At 37.7% G+C, this 21,621-nt stretch overlaps 1 protein-coding gene across 2 annotated transcripts in view; it reads right to left on the bottom strand.

The window, feature by feature from the left end:
- cadm2a (cell adhesion molecule 2a) overlaps positions 1–21,621 on the bottom strand; it is a 393,887-nt gene that overhangs the window by 6,626 nt on the left and 365,640 nt on the right. The window contains exon 8 of one of the 2 annotated variants that reach the window (XM_041800909.1): positions 18,317–18,430. The exons of the other annotated variant lie outside the window; for it this stretch is intronic. Within the exon in view, the coding sequence (XP_041656843.1) occupies positions 18,317–18,430 (114 nt within the window). The remainder of the gene's footprint in view (positions 1–18,316; positions 18,431–21,621) is intronic. 2 annotated transcript variants of the gene reach the window in all.

Genomic DNA, 21,621 nt, shown 5'->3' with positions numbered 1-21,621 from the left:
TTTCATTTTTTTATTTTTAACCATCATACACACTCTCTGTCCTGCTACAACAGCGCTTCAGTCCGGCTGCTACAGCCCAGCGCTGACACAAACAAGCCATGACCGTAGTCCCACGTCTGTCCACAGAGTATGACATGCTTTGGCTGTGCAATATGCTGGTGTCATGTCAAAGAGGACCGGCTGCGAGTCAAACCTCTTGACACTTTCAAAACATGTCTTCTAATTTTGCTGCTACTGCATCACTTCCCCAGAAATGGATGCTCCATGGACAATCAGACTTCAGAGGGAAAATGAAAAGCTGCTTTGAAATAGACCTGAGGGCAGGTTTGATGAAAATTGTGACCACATTTCTTGCCAAAATTTGCCAACTGTAGGATGATACACTTTTAACTCCTTTTGATTTTACTGTTCATTATTTTTTCAAACATTCGAATTTTCTATGACCATTTTTTTAGCTATACCACAACATCATAAGATTATATCTGCAATTCTGGTCTGACAGACCCACTCCTGAAGATAGATGCTAAACAATCCAAAAGAAATGACTGTTTTTCCCCTGAAAAGTGGGTTACAAAAAGCCATACTAAATCATTCACCTTCAGTGACAGAAACACAGTCTGCTGAATCGACTCAGGTGAAGTCAGCACATGAAAGAACATTTAGATGTGCTGCCTTAGCTGTAGATGTCAAAGTCCCGATGCTTTATCAGAAGTATCAGTGCACATGGCAGTTTTCAAAAAGTAGCAAGTCTTTAGCAGTCTTCTTGGAATATAGACTCTGAGTAATGTAAGGATTTTTCATTGCTTTTTAATGCTTCCTTATTTTACCATTGCATTTTTAGCTATAGATTTAAAATTCAACAGGAAATTTAACTTACAGAAAAACAGATACTCCTGGTGCTTTGTTATCTCTCTCATTATCATGTCAACTCGAGCGACAAAGAATGTTGAGTTGACCGCTTGTCAGCCATGTTCATTTGAACCACACCAGCAAATGGAACAATGTCTCATCATGGACTGTAACCTGTAATTTCCACGGTGCCCCACTCTGCATTACTTCAACTGAAGGTGAGTGACCTCAAACATTACACTATAGTGCTAAGCAACGCAGCACAGCCTCAATCAGCTTGCGAGTTCAAGCAGTAATAGAATGTCAGCAGCAGATTATATTGCCTTTTTAGGGTTGATTTACCATAAATTTCAACATGATTCCATGGTTTTATTGCTTCCACCATGGGTGAGTACGTTATAAACTTAAAAGGTAAATGTTTGCTACAAAGGATGTGTGGTTTCATGTAAAACTCGGTGGATTTTTACCTTAAAGTTAACTTTTCCTTGTCAATGGGGCCGTCTTAGCTCTGGGACCCGTTGACCTATTGATGACCTTTTGCCTCTGCTCCAGGGTGAGATGTAATGTTTAAATATGGGTGATTTACCATCAGGAGCCGACGCATTTTGTTGTAATTTGAATTTGACTGGATACTGCACATTTTTCCAGTGTTTTATCGATTTGTTACCTATCAAAATCTGCTGCTTTGAGTGTGTTCCACATGCACAGAAAGGCAGAACTCTTAACAGTATCTTCTTGTTGTTTTTATCACAGGGCTAAGTGTTTAACAAGAGTAAGGTTAGAATATCTTGGAGCCAAGTCTTCAGAACTCTATTAATTAAATCTAATTCAAGACCTCAAGGGGTAGCACATCACACCACTACTCACCTCACTGGCATAGTAATATTCTGGGGAGCATATTTTAATATTCCTTTTGAAATCTTAGTAGTATCTCAGGGGTAGTGTAAGCACTGTGGTAGCATTTCGCGACAAGGAATCAGAAATGGACAGGCTGTTTGGATCTATCTGCTCTATGTGGATTGACATGGTTTGGCAGTTGCCAGATCCAAAATCAGACCTGCATCGAGCTCCAAAAAAAAAAAAAAAAAAATACAGACCTCAAAAACAGGAAACATGATGGACAGAGCCATTTAAAAATGTTGTTATGAAGACCTAACCTTGCATAGCACATGGATGCCCCCTTTTTTGTGTTTCACTGGCGAATCCATCTTGCAAAGCTCCCGTCTGAACCGTTTGGGCCTGGTTAAAAAAGTGACAGACCAATCACTGACGACGGGCAGTACTTTCTGGCGTGGCAGAGTCTTGACGTAAGCAAGCAGCAACAAGAGGCCGGTGCAGTTATGGCGAGAGACATTCGCGTGGATGCTGCTAAAGCGCTAGTTTTATCAGAACTTGACAAACATGTTTTCATTAAAAGAACAAAGATCAGCATTGAGTTGTTTTCTTTTCAAAAATGACAAAAGTCGTGTACTGATATGTCATTTGCCATGGTTCGCGTTATGCAGCTCTCTGTGGAGTTTAGTCCTCAGTAGGGACACAGCTCAATAGCGGCTACATCATGCATTTTGTTGCTCTGATTGGCCAGTAAAGATGCAACAGACAGAACGTTCATCCAATCACCCAAACTCACTAACAAAAGACATACTACTGAATAAGTTAGCCAAACAATTTCACAGTAACACAGTTGACTGTTTTTACTGTTCAAGGGTGTTGCATATTAAAAAAAATGCAAATGAACAATTTAAAGCATCTCTGAGAGGTACAAGTCTGACAAATCAGACAGTTAATTCCAGTAGCTTCTCTAAACCTATGCTAACAACTGACATCCTTCTAAAGAAGCAAGGTAGCAGGTAACTGGATGGATTTTTACTTTTGAGGAGTGTTTTTTAGAAAGTTCATGGAAGTATTTTGTATCTTCAAAAAGAGCCACAAAGTCTTAAAAGCTCAAGGGAGGTCCCTTCAGTGAAATGTTTGGGTATGCTGCAAGCTAACTTGAGGCTACTTTAGCTGTTACTAGCATAATACCCAAATCACTGAAGTCTTCTTGGAGACTGATATGCATTGAGGTTTATAAAAGCACCTGATTTTGACAAGGATCATGAATGTGGAGATTATGAAAGACATCTTTGGTTCATCTGTATCTCTTTAGATCTTATTTACAAAAACCTCCATCATGAGCCATTGTGTGTTCAGATTGCAATACTAAATCAGAGAAGTAGTCATTTAAGTCATGTTGAAAACAGCGGGTGAGGTTTTGATAACCAAGATTAGACATTCAGAAGAGGCTTCCTCCCACTTGTAAAGTCACTTACAGCCTGTGAATACTTTTCATAGGAGCACTTTAAAAACATGGTTCATCTTCTGTGTTCTTTTGTATTCTGTTCTAGTTCACCGCTGCTCACAGAGGGAGAAAAATACAGCAGGGGCGTCAGAAGAAACACAGAGAAAGGAAATGAAAACATAGAGATTGATGGACAGGAAAAAGTAGAAATTTCAGTTGGAGCGAGACGAAAGGGTAAAGACGACAAGGAGGAGAGGGATCTAGAGAGGAGGGTAATACATTTTTATGGGGCCAAAACACATTATCTTTTAATAAGGGCACATACATTCTTCTTTGTGTGATTTAATATGAGAGCATGGCAGAGCAAACTCCTCTTTTAATATTTATAACACTCTCCTTGTCGCCTGGCCTCGTGAGTTGGGCTTGTTTAATAAATTAAAGGGGTTCAGGGTTTCTGTCAGCCTTTTCTTGGCTGGACTGAAGCTAAAGTGTTGCTCTTAAACTAACTCCTCATCTGATCTGTTTCACTGGAGCCGGTCCCATATGGGCTAAAGGACATAGAAGTGGGACTTCTTAGCCAGTGCTGAGGCTGAAAATGAAGCAGTGTGATTCATGATAATTTTATCAGGTCACATTAAATGACCAAACCCACTAAATTACATTTCTGGAATAAATGTGAGGCAGAATAGCCTAAAAGCTCATGCATTGTGTAAGTTTCAGAACACTTGAAGGCTAAACGTGACGATACAAAACCATCTTTAGTCCTTCATTGGATCTAAAATGGTAGAAAACATTTAAAAACTAACTGCATGAGTTTAAATGAAAGCTCAAATACTCTATCAAGCACTGTGCAGAAGGCAGATGATGAGCCTACAAGAAAAGTCTGCCCTCTGCTTCAATCAGGTCATCACCTCCATTTTAAAGCAGCTCGATCTGACTGTAACTCCTGCAAAATCATAAATTAAGTGCTGAACTCTAGTTTCATCACCCCAGCATAAAAATGCAAAAAAGAAATCTATTAAAAATCCAAGAGAGGAGGCGAACTGGAGTGCCTGAGCAGTCTGAGTACACCAAAGAGGCTGAACTGGGTGGTTAGATTAGTTAAAAATGAGGGAAAAAACAAAGATTTGAGGTTTCACAAGAAATAAAGGAGTTGCTCTCTAATAATTTTAACTTGCATTTCTGAGAGCTGCCTCACCACGTGTCTGATAAAGCTTAAAGATAGAGGCATATTAGCAAGGATATCCCAAGTCAAAAAAAGCGAATAGCAAAAATTGTTGTGACTGTTATTTCATCATAATAAACACTTATGTCTTAGATTTACAGGACCTAAAAAAGTAAATAATGACATAAAACACATTTTTAAGCAATCATTATTCCATTGTTTAACTGTATTAATCTTGATTATCTTGGATCTGAATGGATATGAAGGTGCCAGCCCCACTGGCTGATACTTTTGATACACAGATACTTTTGAGGCATGAATTAAAGCTTTAACTGCTTGTGTGGCCTACTGACGATATCTCTCAGTGGTGAATGTCTCCAGGGTCATCTTAGTTCATGCCAGTGAATCCCTGGCCTTTGTGTGTTTAGCATGTTGAAATATAGAGTGGGAGAATATAAATGATATATAGTGCCTTGTACAGGACAGTGTAAAGTGTAGCTTCTTTATTGCTTTGGTTTAATCGCTATTTATTCTTAATGATCATATGATATATATATTAAGAAATATATATATATAAAGCAACAAAAGTGGAGCAGCTGGCACAAGCTACATTTATTATATTGATGGGAGATGATCAGTCAGCAACCATGACTACCTTTTCACTTTACAGCAGAAGTTTTTTTTGCCTAATGTGTTTGTCTGCTGTGCTCCTTTGCAGTTTAAAAATATTGCTCAGTGAGTAATGACACTCTGATTTACAAACCATTACAATTAAGTTGAGATGTTAAAGTTTAAAAATATTGTTTGATATTTCTTTATTTAAACACCGTACTTGTACTTCTTTTATCACAAACAAAAATGCAAGTAAATGGTAGTATTTTGAATGTATGATATGATAAATAATATTTCTTTCATAAATCACTTTCAATGTGCTGTACATAGAATTAAAAGAATAAAAATAAAACACAACAGTAACAACCTTTGGAAATCTAAAAACATAAAAATATTCTTAAACTATAAAAAATCCTGAGATCAATCATGATTAATCACAAAGTAGTGATGTGATTAACTTGATTAATTCTTTCAGTAGAGTAACAGCATATATATATATATATATATATATATATATATATATATATAAATAACAATAATTGTGATAAGTTGCTATCTACAATAACTGCACTATTTTTTAATCGTGTTTCATTGCATGCCTTTTTATCAAACTTTGGTTGAGCCACATCACAACTCGCTGCATCCACAGTGATGTTAAATAAGTCCTTCTAGTCTATGTATGAATGGCGTTATGAATAATGCTGCATTGCCTTCCCTTACTGCTAAAAGATCAGAAGTTAGAGCAGAACAGTTGCTTTAGATCCTCCTTCTTGCAGGCAGTGCTACAACTTGTTTACTCAGATAACAGTCAGACAAAATGCCTTATTTAAACTGCTAATTGCAGAATTCTTCTTAAGCTGGTAGCTTACTCTTTATCCTTTGTTCATTGCACTAATTTTAAAACCATTTTCTAAACTGATCATTTGCAGCCTCCTTGAATCAGTGATACCAGCATGCACCTCAAACAGCCTTTCCATACCATAGATTTACATACATTGCCTTTCCTCTTGTTCCCCTTGGTATTAGATTTGTAAATATTAAAATTCATCCCTCACAGGCATCTTTTTTTATTCTCCTGGATTAGACTTTCTCCTCTCTCTATCTTAGATATAGCTCTGTGATGCAATGGTTTCAGTTGCTTGGATCAATACGGCTGCAGCTGGCTTAAGCATTGGCTTACAGAGCTGCAGTGTCCTTGTGTCTGTGCTGTGGGTCATGGTCTCTTTGAGTGCAGGAAAGTAAGTGAAGAAATAGATAATATTAGTTTGTGTTAAAAGGAAAATCGGAAGCCCTTGCAGGGTTCTGACATACATTTTTAAAGTAGAGTCAAGATATGGCCTGGAACAACCTGTGGTAGAAAATAGGAAAGAAAATAAATAAATAAATGTTCACTTTGCTTATAAAACCCTGCAAATATAATCCTTAAATATGAAATATACATGCATTACTCCGCTGCAGTAGAAGTTAGAGACAAAAAAGGGGGATGGAAGGCAAACAGAGCAAAGTTAGTAATGAAGAGGAAAGTGGTGAAAAGTGCCTGTAGTCTTTATTCATTCAATGACTCAATTATGTCTAACTTTTTTTGGCTTAGACTGAAAATTCACCAATCTGCATCTAATGCTCAACCTTCTGCCAAGATGAAAGAGTCCCTGGAGGCTGCAGCAGAGGACCTGCAGACACGTTTGTGCACGCTTTCAGATGCATGCACCCATGCATGTGAAAGAGTTAGAAAGACAGGAAAGTGGAGAAGTCACTGCCAAACGTGTGTATGCGCTTGTGGATGTCCTTGCACATTATTGCTTGCTGGGTCAGAGCAGATTAACGAGGTTCTGAAAACAAATTACTTCTGCTAATCATTCAATAAAGCCCACACGTGGACTTGGACACCATCGTGCATATTCAACAAGCTCTTTCTCTCTTCTCAGGATGAAAGGGAAAAGTGGTCAGCGGTATAAACAGCATGAGGTTATAAGCAAAGGAAGTCAATCAATCAAATGTATCAAAAGCAGCTCAATGCTCTGCAAGATCCATAAAGTCTACAAAACAGCAATTGAACACAATACAAACTTGCATGTATTTATGTCAAACCTGCAGTAATTTCAGCATCTATGCTGCTTTGCTTTCATAAACTGCAATGGTTCATTGGAAAAGATACATTATGAGAGCAAAGTAGAGCGAGAGCAGCAGAAACAAAAGCCCACACAGAAATGAATGATCTCCATGGAAGCAAGTTGCTATAACAAGCCCAACAAGCCCCCCCCGAGGGAGGCAAGCTGAGAAAAATGAATAAAAGGACCAAAGAAAAGTCAGTGTCAACAAATGAAATTAGACTTCAGTGTGTGTGGATGTGTGAGCGCCTCTCAAGATTTCTGAAAGTGTCCCCTGCCATTGAGATTTAATGAATAGAAAGGCTATTACACATAATTCATAACACTAGCCCCAGGATCTAATGATTTTTCTTTTTTCTGTTGTACACTTTATTTCAAATTGTTGCAATAATTCTTTGCCAAAGCGAGCTAATGTGACAGGTCATCAATAATAATTGCCTCGCAATAAGTGGAAAGACCTTTGCATTATGTTTTAATTCCTCCCGTGCTCCTCGGCTTTATGCTTGAGAGTGGAAGGAGGAAATTGAGAGAAGATGGTTGGTTCTGTTCAATATTTAACCGTTACCCTTCCCCCCGCAGGGAAGCTACAATCCAAACTTAGCCTCTCCACTTTAAACACAGCAACCAATCAGCTGCCCTGGACACTTGCCCCCAAGAAAATATGTCTTTTCTACGGCCTAACCTGTGCCCTCCATTTAAAACAAGATCGATAGCAATGAAATAAAGCAGCAACGAGTCCCTCCGAGGAATGAAAATTATCCCCTTCCTTATTGAGTTTTCACAAAAGGTTTGTCCTCACTCTAAAACAGCTCAAATAGGTGAATGTGGGGTTAAAGACATACCATTTCCTGTGAGCTGCAACCTGACGGTCTAATTCCATGAATTTGTAACAGTGGCTTAAAAAGGAGACACTGAAATTTTAAAAGCCTACCTACATTTGAAGCGCATATAATTAAGGTGTTTGAGTAATCTGTTTAGTCTTGATATCCACTTTAGCTCATCTTCAGTAGCAAAAAGCCTATTATCATCAGAGTATTTCCATTTCAAAGAGGTACATATGACAATTAAAAGCTATAGTGCACTTGTGTAGCCAATGGGAAGAGCGACCTCTCAAATTTAGTGGCAAAATTCTCTCTGCACTGGCCCAAGGCCCAAATGCAAGTATCTGGAATATTAATACCCCCTTCTAAACAATGGCCACCATATTTACATTTGTTTAAATGTTGATTAATGTACACTGTCCCTTTTCAAATAAATAAAATAAAATTAAAAAATGGCAACAATCATAAAGCTCACAAAACTCGGGGTGAGGACCCTATTGTATCCGTAGGCATTCTTATCATTTTCTTCTCAAAACCAATGATAATTTGGGGCCTTACAATGCTAAAAAACTCACCAAACTGCAGAAAAATCAATCATTTTGATAGTTTTGTGTACCTGCATGAGAAAGGGCCCCACAGGAGCAAAAACCATCCTTTTTAGGGGCCCCTCAGGAAACTTTGAGCTGCATGAATGAAAATCAGCTCACATATGAATCTCGTCGTAACAAACAAAAAAACTAAATTAATGTCTTTAAAGATATGTAAAGGAAGTAAAAAAATAGAGGGAAAAGGTCAACACCCAACTATTTCCACACACCTGTAGTGACACAACTTGACGTGCACCTGCTGTGAGGGCCCGTCACTGCTGCTTGCAGTCTTAATTCACAGCCTGCACGTACTTTTGGCATGACATATATAAAAAAAAGCCATACAAAAAGCATGATGATGAGGACATCATATAACATGTAGATAGCCTTTAGCCATGTTTGTACTTTACTGATGGATATCTTTAAATTATTTTAATGCAGTGGCATATACAGTGCTCAACAAATTTATTAGACCACCCTAACCCTAACCAAAGTAAGGTTTATGCCACAGCTGCCCTAAATTAACAGCATTGGTAATTACAAAAATCATTTTTTTAATGTTTCTGCAATGGTTGATACACCAATTTGTAGAAGCTCTTTCACCCAAATGATATTTTTTTTTTAGTTTTAATTGTTTTTAAGATTTATTTTTATTTTTTTTCTTGATTAATATGTCAAATTATAGTTATTTACTTGCATTCCTGAACAGAAAAATTGGTTTTAGTGCTTGAATGTTATACTTGATTCATTTCTGACTTCTCAGAGAAGCCCAGTGAGCTCAAATTTTGGTGAATTCAGTTTGAAATCCTTCATTTCTGTTCAAAATGGTAAAATGTGGAGAGCTCACTGAAAATGATAGATTCCGCACTAAAGCACTTCATAATGCTGGATGCTCTCTGAGACAAATATGACAGGTGATCTAATAAATTTGTTAAGCACTGTATATACATATATATATATATATATATATATATATATATATATATTCAACTCCTACACATGCTGAAATATCTTGACAGGATAAATAAAGAATTAAATTTTGATTTCATTAATCAGAATATGATTTTCAGATGCCAAAAAAATGGGTGGCCTTACAGTAGAGTATTGTGAATTCATAAGATGCCAAATTGTGAGATTTGTTCAAATGTCTCAGCTTTTTTGGCCAGAACTCAGTTGAAAAGAGGGAAAGCTCAAACTAATCCCAAACTTTAAACCCTGACCAATCCCTTTCCCTCTGCTCCTGAATTCTCCTCGGGTGTGCCGTCACTGCCATCAACTTCAAGAGGAGAGAAAGGACCCCTCTCTGTTTTGCTTTAGAGTCCTACTCATAAAAACCATGATGGTATGGATTACCATAGCAACCACTGCTAGTCCCTGCTGACAGTTAAAACCTCAGGCAGCACACAGCCCACTTTAAAGGCTATTAAGCATTATCTTCTCAGTTGTGATTAAAAGTCTAGATGATATTGGTGCATTTTTCTTCACATTTAGCTTCTGCTCATCTTTTGAAAACACCACGTGGACAAAAGTAAAGAGAAATTTTATCCTGCAGGGAGCGAGATGGGTATTATTTTAGGTTTTCTGTCTTCTCCACAAGCTGAGACTGGAGGCATGAATAATTACTGTTCTCTCGGCAGTGGGCCCGTTTTCTGCGGCACTATCAGACTAGGGGCCTGGGTTGGCCACACGAATGCTGATTATGAGAATGGTAAATATTTTAAACGGCAAAGAACCTGTGTGCGGAACTCAACCTTTCAGCTTCGCAAGGTCAAAGCTAATTTACAAGCCATGAAAAAGCATTTGGCAAATCTGAGAGAACTCAGTGGTGGTGGTTTAGAGGGGGGTTCACATGTGTGTGTTTGGGAGAAGGGGGATCTGATGACATTGCATAGACCTCTGATACTTAGTGAAAGAGTTATTATAGCCATTAAGGCTGGCTGGGCTATTCAAGCAGTGTGGGTGTTGTGCATACCTGCCAGCCCTTCATTAATAAAGTGAATCACAGACTGCAGTTATGCATCAGTCCTATCATTCCAAAATATGAATTAAAAACAAGGGATTTTTTAATTTGCATACCATTGCTCTAACCACACTCTAAAGGTCAACAACTGTTAGAATTAAAGGCATGGATTACGGTTAAATCTACATTTCTTTAAATATTTGCTGAGTCTACATTATGAAATATTTGGTCCATTATATCCCTGCCGTGACTAAATGCTTCCATTAAAAGGGACGTTATTGTATTGACTGCTAATACTTTTTACCACAGTGTCAGCAAAAGGCAACATAAATAAGAGAGAAGAACATCTTATTTGTATGTATATGGATGCAGCTGTTTTCAGCTGTGTGGGTTATTTACTCACTGCTAGATTAAGAGAGATGATATCTTGCTGTTGGATTAAAGTCTATTTCTGCCACAAGTGAAAACAAGAGAAATGCACAAAAATACCATACCCATAGCATCAGGTACCTCAGCTCAAAAAAGATGTTTGAGAAATCATGTTAGAGTGCAAGTTATTGTGTATTGTTTTAAACATTCTTTTTTACCTCATGTTGCACTTGTGTCATTTTTAATACATGGCAGGTATGGTATGATATTATCATATCATGTCATATCAAATTGTATCATACATCTGACTGTGAAGGTTGGAATAGACATCTTCTTTTGTTTCGTGTATTAAAATTATTTACAAATGATTGTTAACAATTGCTTTGTAATTAGCAATGATTGACCTAATGTATCCCATCATGCAATATCATATTGTATTGTACCCATCACACCATGTTGTTCTGTTTGTGTCACATCATATTTTACTGCATTGTATTGCACTGCAACATATCGTATCATAAAGTATTATATTGTACCATATCTTATTGTACCATATCTTATTGTATCACACCACATCACATGTCATGGCATGGCACCCCAGGGCATGACATTATATTGCATCATATTATATTATGTTGTATTGTAATGTATCCTGTTGGGTTGTGTGGTGTTGTGCCATATCATATCATATTGTATCCTGTTGAACTGATAGTATTAAAATGACAGATTGAATCATTTCATATCATACCAAATTGTATTGTATCAAACCGTATTAAACTGATCATCGCATAGTGGCTTAAGCAATGCACTGCATTGTATTTAATTGTATATCATATCATATCACATCATCACTGACACCAACTGTATCATATAGCAGTGCACTGCATCTTATTGAATTGTATCATATCCTATTGTATCCTTTTGGGTTGTGTCAGGTCCTGTCATATCATATCATACAATGTTGAACAGATCGTATTAAATGGTCTGATTTCATAATTTTTCATTTTATCATATCACATCATATCATACTGATCGTAACACACCGCACCGTACCGTATCATACCACCAGTATCATATCGTATTGCATTATATTATATCATATAACTCATATCAATTATACCATATTTTATTGTATCATATCATATCGAATCTAATCAGATTGAATAGAACTGCATCATATATTACTGTTGTATTGCATTATATCCTATTGCATCATATCATATCATATCATATTTTATTGCATTTTATCATATCATATAATTTATACCAATTGTACCATATTGTATCATATTGTGTCCTATCGAATTGCAACACATGTTACTGTTGTATGACATCATATCGTGTCGCATCTATCATATCTTATTGTATAGCATCGCATCTTATCATATCGTATCGTATTGTATAATATCGTATCGTATCATATCGTATTGTACCACACCGTATCGTATCGCACCATATCTTATCGTACTGTATTACATTATATTGTATCAAATAATTCATACGAATTGTACCATATTGTATCATATTTTATGATATTGAATCTAACTGAATCGAATTGCACCACATCTTACTATTGTATTGCATCATATCGTAACACATCATATCATACTGTACCGTATCGTACCGCATTGTATAGTATTGCATTATATCATACCATATAATTCATATCAGTTTTACCATATTGTGTCATATTGTATCGAATCTAATCAAATTGAATCAAATTGCATCATATCTTACTGTTATATTACATCATATCGTATCGCATCATATATCGTATTGTACTGCATTATATGATATCATATAATTCATACCAGTTGTACCATGTTGTATCATATCGTATCGTATCGAATTGAATTGATTTGAAACACATCTTACTGTTGTATTGCATCCTATTGTATCGCATTGCATCGCATTGCATCTTATCCTACTGCACGACATTATATTGTACTGTATACTCTGCTGTCAAATTGTATTGTGTCGCGTTGTAACGTAACATATTGTATTATGCTGTACTGACAGTGTATTGACTGACTGAATCAATTTATACTGTACCACATTGTATTATATCATATATTATATCACAGCATAACAATCGTGTCATAGTGTATTTATCATGTTCAAGAATAAACTTAAAAACCATTTATATCATCCAACTATCTGTTATCTTCACTGCTTATCCTGTTCAGAGTTGGAAGGGCCAGCGGTATTCCCTCCAATCAGAGGGCTGACATCTAGAGACAAAAAAGGTCCCCTTACTAAGCTCACACATGCATAGGGAGAACACACAAATTCAGCACAGGAAGGCCCTGACTGCTAACCCTGTGCACTCCCAATTAATATAAAACAGATGAATTACACTATCGCTAAAGGGTTTGGTGCACTGATGTTGGACAAATAAAAAAGTATTTATTGTGATTTCTTGATTATCTTAATATCACTAATGTATTCAGACAGGAGTTCTTGATACAGCATGGTCAAGCTGCATATCTCAGATGGTGAAGAAAAGTAAGAATGTGTATTTTCCTACAGATAAATTAAAACATGCTGCCTTTAGCTTATTAAGACTATTGTTTGACAACTTTGTTTTTTGCATATCTGTTTCCAGGCAGAGCCTTGAATGTGCATTCCCTGTGTACAGGAAGACAACTTTATGAAAAAGACAAAAATCATGGGGCTGGTTCAGCTCCAGAGCTGTTTGTTCTATTCCCAGCTTGTGGAAAGAGCTGGTAATAAGTCAAGAAGATACATAAAAGCAGATAGTGTACTACCCTGTGACTGGGGACGGAGTGAAGGAGTCTGATATTTAGATTCCATGAAGATACGCCGAGAGGCCTTACTCCTCCTGTGTCTCGGTACTGCACAAACAGACATCAGAGAAGAATTGAGACATGCTGATGAGAAATATCCAACAACCAGTGGAAGCCTGTTATCTAACAGGGTCTTCAGAGAGATGTGAGGGGAGAGGAGAACGAGTGGCTGACGGGAAATTGAAACAAAAGCTTTGACGGCAGCAGAGGAAAGGTAAAATGGGAGTCAAGACTCCTGAAGGACTTAAAAGATGGTAATTTTGAGAAAGTAGATGTGATGAGAGGAAATTATTCTGAATGGATGGGATTGTGAAGCACCACAATGCTGAGAGGACTGAAGAGGAAGAAAAAAACAGAGACAAGGAAGAAGGTAAGCTCTGTATACTGAGTGAATGCTCACAAAAAAAGGAAATGAAGCCGAAGAAAACTGGACAAAAGACAAAAGAGCAGTGCTCGAGTCTTTCATATTAAATCATAGTTTGGAGTGAAGCGACAGTTTTAAATGTGACTCAAATAAATTTAAGAAATTGTCTGCTTCGAAAAGATGTTCCAACTTTAAGAAACCCCGATAACGATGATATATGAATGAGAAAACTATTTTGCATATACAGCCTATCACAGCACAATAGGTTTAAATTGACTTGCCACTCAAAAACTTTGACTGACATATCTCTTTACTGTTGTAGACATGGAGCTATATCAGCAAAACTACTTAAGAGTCAGCATGCAGCAAGGAAAGAGAAACTGCAACTCAACCAAACAGCAGTCATTTAAACTTAACTCTTTTTTCGACTGAACCTTTCGATGTGGTTTAAGTTTGAAAATGTTTTTAAGGCTTTCAGAGTGGGCATGAAAACTGAGCTTTTTTACTGCTTCCCATTCAGCTACTGGTCTTATCCTGGCTAATTTAGCCATGAAGGTTAGGCACAATAATTCACATCATGAGTTAGCTAGGCACCCTATCCAGGTGATATCAAATGCATGTACTTACTTCTGCTTATCTGGGTCACAGCTAAGGCAAAACATCCTTTTCCCAGCTCATGTCCTCCTAAAGGATCACTCTCACTCTCACAGGCCACCACTCTGACATGTTTTAGATCTTCCAAAAGGTCTCCTCCCACTTTGATGTGCCTAAGAGGCTCCATAGAGAGGCTATCAGTAGGTATCTTGGTCAGATGCCTAAACCAACTCAGCAGGTTTCTTTAAATATGGAGCCAGCTCAACGGGACCCCCTGGAACACTTGTCATAGAAAGGAGTCTTCTAAGACTCATGCACAAACTCCACCGACTTCTTTTGATGCAACCAAACACTCCACAGACGGCGATCAAATCAGCCATTTGAGGAACTGAAAATGACTACTGGGGATAGTTTGAGGAAGCCGGATTAGCAAACTAAAAGCAGGAAAGTGATTCCCCTAAGTGAATGATTGCAAATCTAGTAAACCTGAATAATTATTGTGTTCAGTCAACAAGAAACAGTCCAAACTGAGCACTATTTATCTAGTATCGCACCAGTTTATGATCCTCTTTACAGGCTTGCCGTAAATGCTTTGGTTTTTGGCTTTAGAAATTTCTCATTGACTGCATGCTTAGAATAGTATGGATGCCATGGTATGGATGCCATGAATTACACCAAGTCCAGCTATACAAGACTTGATTACTCAAAATAACTGCCCAAGCACCCATCGAACCACCCAGCAAGACTGAACAAGACTAACATGACTGTACGTCTAACTAAAACACTGATATGTCCATGCATGACTGGATGTACTAACTCCCAGGAACCAGTATCGTTGCAAAAATATCTGGCACAGTGAGAATAACAGACTGTTAACCACTGCTCCTGAAAAATCTGCAGTCTTGTCAAGTCTTTTGTTCAGAACACTAGCGAAAGTTTCAAAGGGAGAAATATTTACCCTTATAAATGAAGTAACCATTAACATGGGAACTGCAATTCTAAACATTTTAGTCAAAGGTTGCATGCCATAGAGTGTATGAAACATGGAAGTAGTCACCATGATGTCACCAGTTTGTGAAGTGTATTTTTGAAGCCCAACAATGGCAGTCACCATATTGGAAATGCTGTCTTAAACTAACACTTGGTCAACGAGCAACAGGTAAACAAGAGGAGCCAAGTCAGGTCTTTCGGCTCCTGGCAGGCCTGACCACAGAATTGGCTGTGCCCCTGAAAAACCCAAAGAATTGGCCCTCTGATTTATTAATGATGTGAGCTGGATCAGTAGCATTGGTGCTAACATTTGTCCTGACTAGCAGTTCCCTCATCTTAGAGCTGGATTGAGTGAAGCTACTTTATGGTTCTGATGTTCCAGTTTTTGTTTGTGTTACTTTTTAAACCCCTTTCCACATATTTTCAGCCTTTTATTTCTTTCATCACTTTGAACCTTTTGACACTTCTAACCCTTTTTCTTGCCAAGTTACATCCATTTTTACTGTTTTACTGCTTTATTATTATTTTTTTACCCATTTTGGGAATAAACACCCATTTGTGCAACTGTTTAACCCCGTCCCCCTCCATTTTTAACCACTAAACACATCTTAGGTGGAATTTACCCTTTTATGACACTCTTGTCCCACTTTTTGCCCATTTTTTCAAATTCCTTTTAGCACTCTTATCCCACATTTCAATACTTTTAACCCACTTTTGAAGACTTTTGCCCAACTTTGCCACTTTAAGTCAATTTTTTGCTGCTATTCACTTGTATTGCTACCGTAGTGCCACTTTTTACCAATTTTTGCCACTTTTTTCCCACTTTCAACCCATTTTTGATGTGTTTAGCCAATTTTTGCCACTTTCTTACCCATTTTTGCCACTTCTTTTTGCCAGTTTTAACCTGTTTTTGCTGTTTTTCGCCTATTGACTCTGTTTACAATTATTTTATTTCTTTTCCATTACAGTTAAATAGGTTTCCTCTACTTTATTTTCGGGTATCCTAATGTTGCTGCACATCATGGCTTAGCTATGACGTCTAACATTACTTTCTCAATAATTTAGTTCATTGTGGTCATCCATATTGTTAACATGACCCGTAAAAAGGAAATTCTGTTTTTAAAAAAGGGGCTTACATTTTGGAAAAGGCTATCTTGTACTAAAGCAGTAAAACTCTTATCACAGCTTAACTTTAAATTGGTTCATAATGTTGCTGACCTCCATGGGCCCCCATTTTGGCCAGGCCCCAGAAAGCTCTCCCCTTTATCCCCCTTATGGGTGAACTTGCCTCCTTGTGAACAACTACTATCCACTCACATATCAAACAACTCACCCTGACCCTAATTACATAAATGTGTGCTTAACTTTTAGCCTCAGCAACTGAGTTATTAAAAATATATCGTTCTAATGCATGCACAATAAATAAGAAATCATGTTAGACCAAATTCATTTATTGAACCAGGCTGTGGATGAATGTATTTCTGCTGTAAAAAGGGGAATTGATATGGGTGTTAAAGCGTTTGGAGTCTACCTCAAGCAGACTCTTAAGGAGCTGCATTTTGCTTCATATTTCAACACCGGAGGTTGCCGTCTGGTGCACCTCAGTATGACATTGAACAATGCACATCAAGACAGGTGAAGAGTATCCAGGATTTACAATCTCAGTGTAAAACTCACCCATCCTCCTCTTTCCTACCACAATCACCTCAGACATAGATTAAGGGTAAAGCTCCATTTTCACTCAAGTCTACTGCCTCCACTGTGCTGGCAGGGTTGACTGTTTCCTTGGATCATTCTTTTTATCACCCAGTATACCCTCATTAAAGTCAGCAGTACCTCTGCCCTGTTGAGAATATCTTTCTAGGGACCAGCAGTGAGTTCTTGGGTCACTGCCATGGCAGGCACCAGTAACCTTGAGGTAGAACCTAATAAATGTCTTTAACTTGACTAAAGATGGAGCAAGTAAAGCATGTCAAGCTCTCTAAGATTTACCATAATTATTGGGGAGACAGTTTCTTGACAAAATGACATCTGTGGTGGGTTTTCACGAGAACATAGTTAATAATTGATTTTAAACCGGAATCTACGGATTTAGCTCTTCTCATGCTGTCAGCCTCTGCAGAAACTTGTGAAAATCTAAACATTTTAGACTTCCCTGATGCTTTTTTTTTATCCATCCGATATATGACACCCCATTATTCATATTTTATATCATAATGCTATGAAGGATTATATCAGCAGTAGAAAAAGATCCTCTTAGAACACCAAAAAGCAGTGTTAACCCTCTAAAAAGGAGCTTTCAAGTTCGAATTCTCTGAGATTTGACACGGCATTAGGAGTCATGACGGTAACTCTCCAGTGGCTAGACATTTTCAGTTGGACATGACATTTGCTTCTTTGAGGTTTCAAGGCACAGAAGTACTGAAGTCTTTGAAATGCCAAGGGGACAGTGGACGGAGTATTTGAACAGCAAGACTGGTTGTGAATGAAATGACCTAGATTGTCTTAGAAACTCCGGGAATCTGAATGATCATCATCATGGGCGTGCAACGCCACGATCCAATGACGGAAAATCACTTTGTTTATAGTCTTGAAAGAGGACAGAAGAGAAGAAGAGGAAAGGAAATAATTTCATCCCAGGAAGAACATTTGTCTTGACATATTATTCCAGTTTTAAGTGTCTCAGTATGTGACTACACAAGACAGGAAGCCTGAGCCAGTGAAATAGCTGAGAGAGAAGTAATAGGACAGGGGGAATACACAGTAGCATGCTGAGGGAGCTGTGGAGATGCGTGGGTTGGTACTGTACCTCCTTTGCCAGTGACTGTGGGGTCTGAGGCGTGGGTGCCTAATAGAGCGGTAGGATCTGGAGGGATGGGATGTAGGGGGGGAGTGGTGGATGGAGGCGGGGTTGTGGGGGCGTCTGGTGGAAGGGACAGACACACAGACACATATACACAAAAACAGCACAACAACAATAACAAAAATGAATTCACATTGGGGAGGTTAGACACTTAAAATCAACACAAAAACAGGTCAAAACATAATAAACTGATGGTAAAAGAATAAAGGGGCACATTTTAAAGCATTAACACAAACTTGTTAATGGTCTACGGTGCAGTTAAGAATCACTGTTAATGCACTACATAATATGCATTAATAAACCTTTTTGTGGGTCACAGGGCTTTTACACAGATTCAGTAGACATGAGGGAGTAGATAAGCAGAGGTGGGCACGGATAATCAAAATTAGACCTTCCTAACTGTTAATCTGTTAACAAAGACATCAAGAGCAGTTAATTCTGTTAGCTCTGGATATATCAACATCAAAAACAACAAATAGAGGCCATGATGGCTTTAAAAATTACACATCTATTTCTGAAAATCTACAGATAATAGAAACTCGTTTTTATTGACCACAGTCTCCACACTAGTGGTGCTCTAGATGTATGTAGCTTCACATAGGTTAGGCGGCATTTCACAATAAAAGCATAGCTTGGTTTGTTATTCACTAAGGCTGCCACATTAGCCAATTCTCAAATCTGAAATGATTTTGTTCAAGATATATTTTTTATGACTTTATTCATAGAGGACAGTGGATAGAATCAGAGAGTAGGAGAGAGACATATGGGAAAGGAGCCACAGGCCGAACTTGACCCCCACGTTCATGGGGCACGACCTAACTGCTACTCCCAGGCTATTCAATGGAGGCCTTTGGACCAAGGTGTAACTATTAGTGGCCCTTCAAGTGCATGCTTAAAGATGATCCACACAAATTAAAAATAAATAAATAAATCAACAAATAAATAAATAAATAATGTTCCTTATATTTGTATGATCATTAGCAACATTTATTTCCCAATTTGTTTGTTACCTCACAATGTTGCTGCTGTCCTTGTTTACACCATATTTTCTCATTTTGCATATTGGTGCAAGGAATACAACTTGAGAAGGCATTTTTCAGCCTCTTAACCTCATGTCATTCCCAACTCTTTCATCCCTGTTTCTGGCTCTTTCCACTGTCCTATCTCTTCAATGGAAAACCTAATAAAAATGAATTGAAAAAAATAATGTAGATAATAAACAATCAATGACAAACAGATGTGTTGTCTGCTTTTAAACATGGGGTTCTGACATTGTAAAGTAAATGATTCAATGAATTCATGAATCTTAAATGGCATTTCCACTTTTGTATATTTGTTAAGGAAAGAACAGGGGTAGATGTTGACTGTCTGAGAGTAGCCTTCAAGACAGTCTGGCTTTACACCGCAAATCTCAGACACCCCCCTTGCTGACCACTATGCTGAGATGCTGCATCTGTCAGAACACTAAAACTTTCAAAATAAAATCAGAAAAAGGGTAAAAGTTGAGGTAAAGACAAGGATACCAAAAGTTAAAAGTCAAAAACCTGACCTGCAAAACCTGATCAGAAAATGTTAAATAAAGCCCAGTTAAAAGTCTGCTTACAGAGAAAAAGCTTGTCCTCCTTGATAACACTCTAATGCAGTTAATGTAGCTAAGGCTAAAGTTAATGACACTATGATAGCTACATAGCCGACAAAGCTAAATCTAACAAAGCTATACAAAGCTTAGTTAGCCACGTAAGCTACATAGGTTATGTAGCTAAATCTAGAGCTAACATAGCTACATAACTAAAGTTGATGAAGCTAAATCAAACATGCTACATTAGTTATGCAAGATTATGCTATGGTTTATAAAGACAGACCTGTTTTAGAAGTAGTTATAAAAACAGTGGCTTGATTTAACTTTGTTAGTTTCACCTAAAGCTGATGTAGCTACATTGGCTTATGTGGTAACCCTTACTATGTAGCTAGTGAAGCTATGTTAGTTTTAGCTGAGCTAAGTAAGCTATAGCATAACTTGCATAACTACCTCTTAAACCTCTGACCTTTTTCTTTTTTACTTATGGAATGGTCTGTAATGTTTGCAATAGAGTTGAATTTAAAAAAACCTCCAAAACGTTGTAGCGGCAAATTACGTCCCTTTTGTTCTAATAGACATGGCGTCTCACAGTAGTGGTCTGCAAGAGGCGGGTATGACATCTAGGTCTGCAGCCGGACCATTCTCTCTTGCTATGTCCTACATGAAGTTCAGAGTTTAATTTTCAAATATTTCCCTAGACTGTTAGGAGAAAACTGTTTCGAGTTCAATCTTTTACATTACAGACGTCTCACTGCTCTATATTTCCCTTATCAATTTGATTTAAGATGCTCTGTCTCTGAATGTAAGATCTAATTCTGTAGTCAGAGAAGATTCATCTTCATCTAATACTGGCTGATGTCTGCAAAGACTTCTTGCACTAGGAACCTCTCAGCATAGCAAAAGTATGATTTACAATAAAGGAAAGAAGTGAACGAATGATCCGTGCCAATTACTTATGTTTGCAAGGTGTGTTTTAACTTAACGCACTGCAAGAAAACGTTAACGTGCTTCATCAAAGGCAGTGTTTCTGACTGCCACGTGTTAAAGACGGGCAAAATGAGAATAAAACATGTTTGACAAAGTTAATGAGGTTACACTACCACCTTGGCTTTAATGTTCAGTCATTCTGTGCATTTTTTTTTTTTTTTTTGTGAACGAGAGGCTTTTAATTGGCTGTGGTACATCTTCTCAGGGCCAGTCGTCCTGTGTGTCTCGGTGACATTTCCAGCCTCAGCGTGAATAACTAAGCAGCTAAGTACGTGTCTCTGTGAAAAAAAGAGAAGAGGGAAAATGTCTCGTCGTTGGAGGAGAGCCATTAAAAAGGTATTTTCTGAGAATTATAGCCGCAATTGTAAAAAGGTAAAAGGTGTGCTAATCACTAATGAAGGGTGGGAACAGACTGGGTGCCATTTCAAAAGAACAAGTAATGAATCTGGATTGGGTTCTTTGACCCTCCCATACCCCAGTTGCCATTTTGTGGTGAAGAATTTGTCAGTTTAATAACATCACTGTCATTTAGATCATTGGTTATTCTTATAGTTACACTCAGGTGGCATTTGAAGGAACTTTCAGGTGCACATGGACAGTAGCAGTGGGGGCAGTTAGATAAAATGGAAACTACTAACTTTATTTATGAAAGACTTAACAAAAAAGGCTTAAATAGTCTGAAGTA

This window comes from Cheilinus undulatus, linkage group 12, assembly GCF_018320785.1.
Source record: "Cheilinus undulatus linkage group 12, ASM1832078v1, whole genome shotgun sequence".
In the NCBI taxonomy this organism is placed as follows: Eukaryota; Metazoa; Chordata; class Actinopteri; order Labriformes; family Labridae; genus Cheilinus; species Cheilinus undulatus.
Note: the sequence above shows the minus strand (reverse complement) of the source record. Positions and strands in the feature narration are given on the sequence as shown.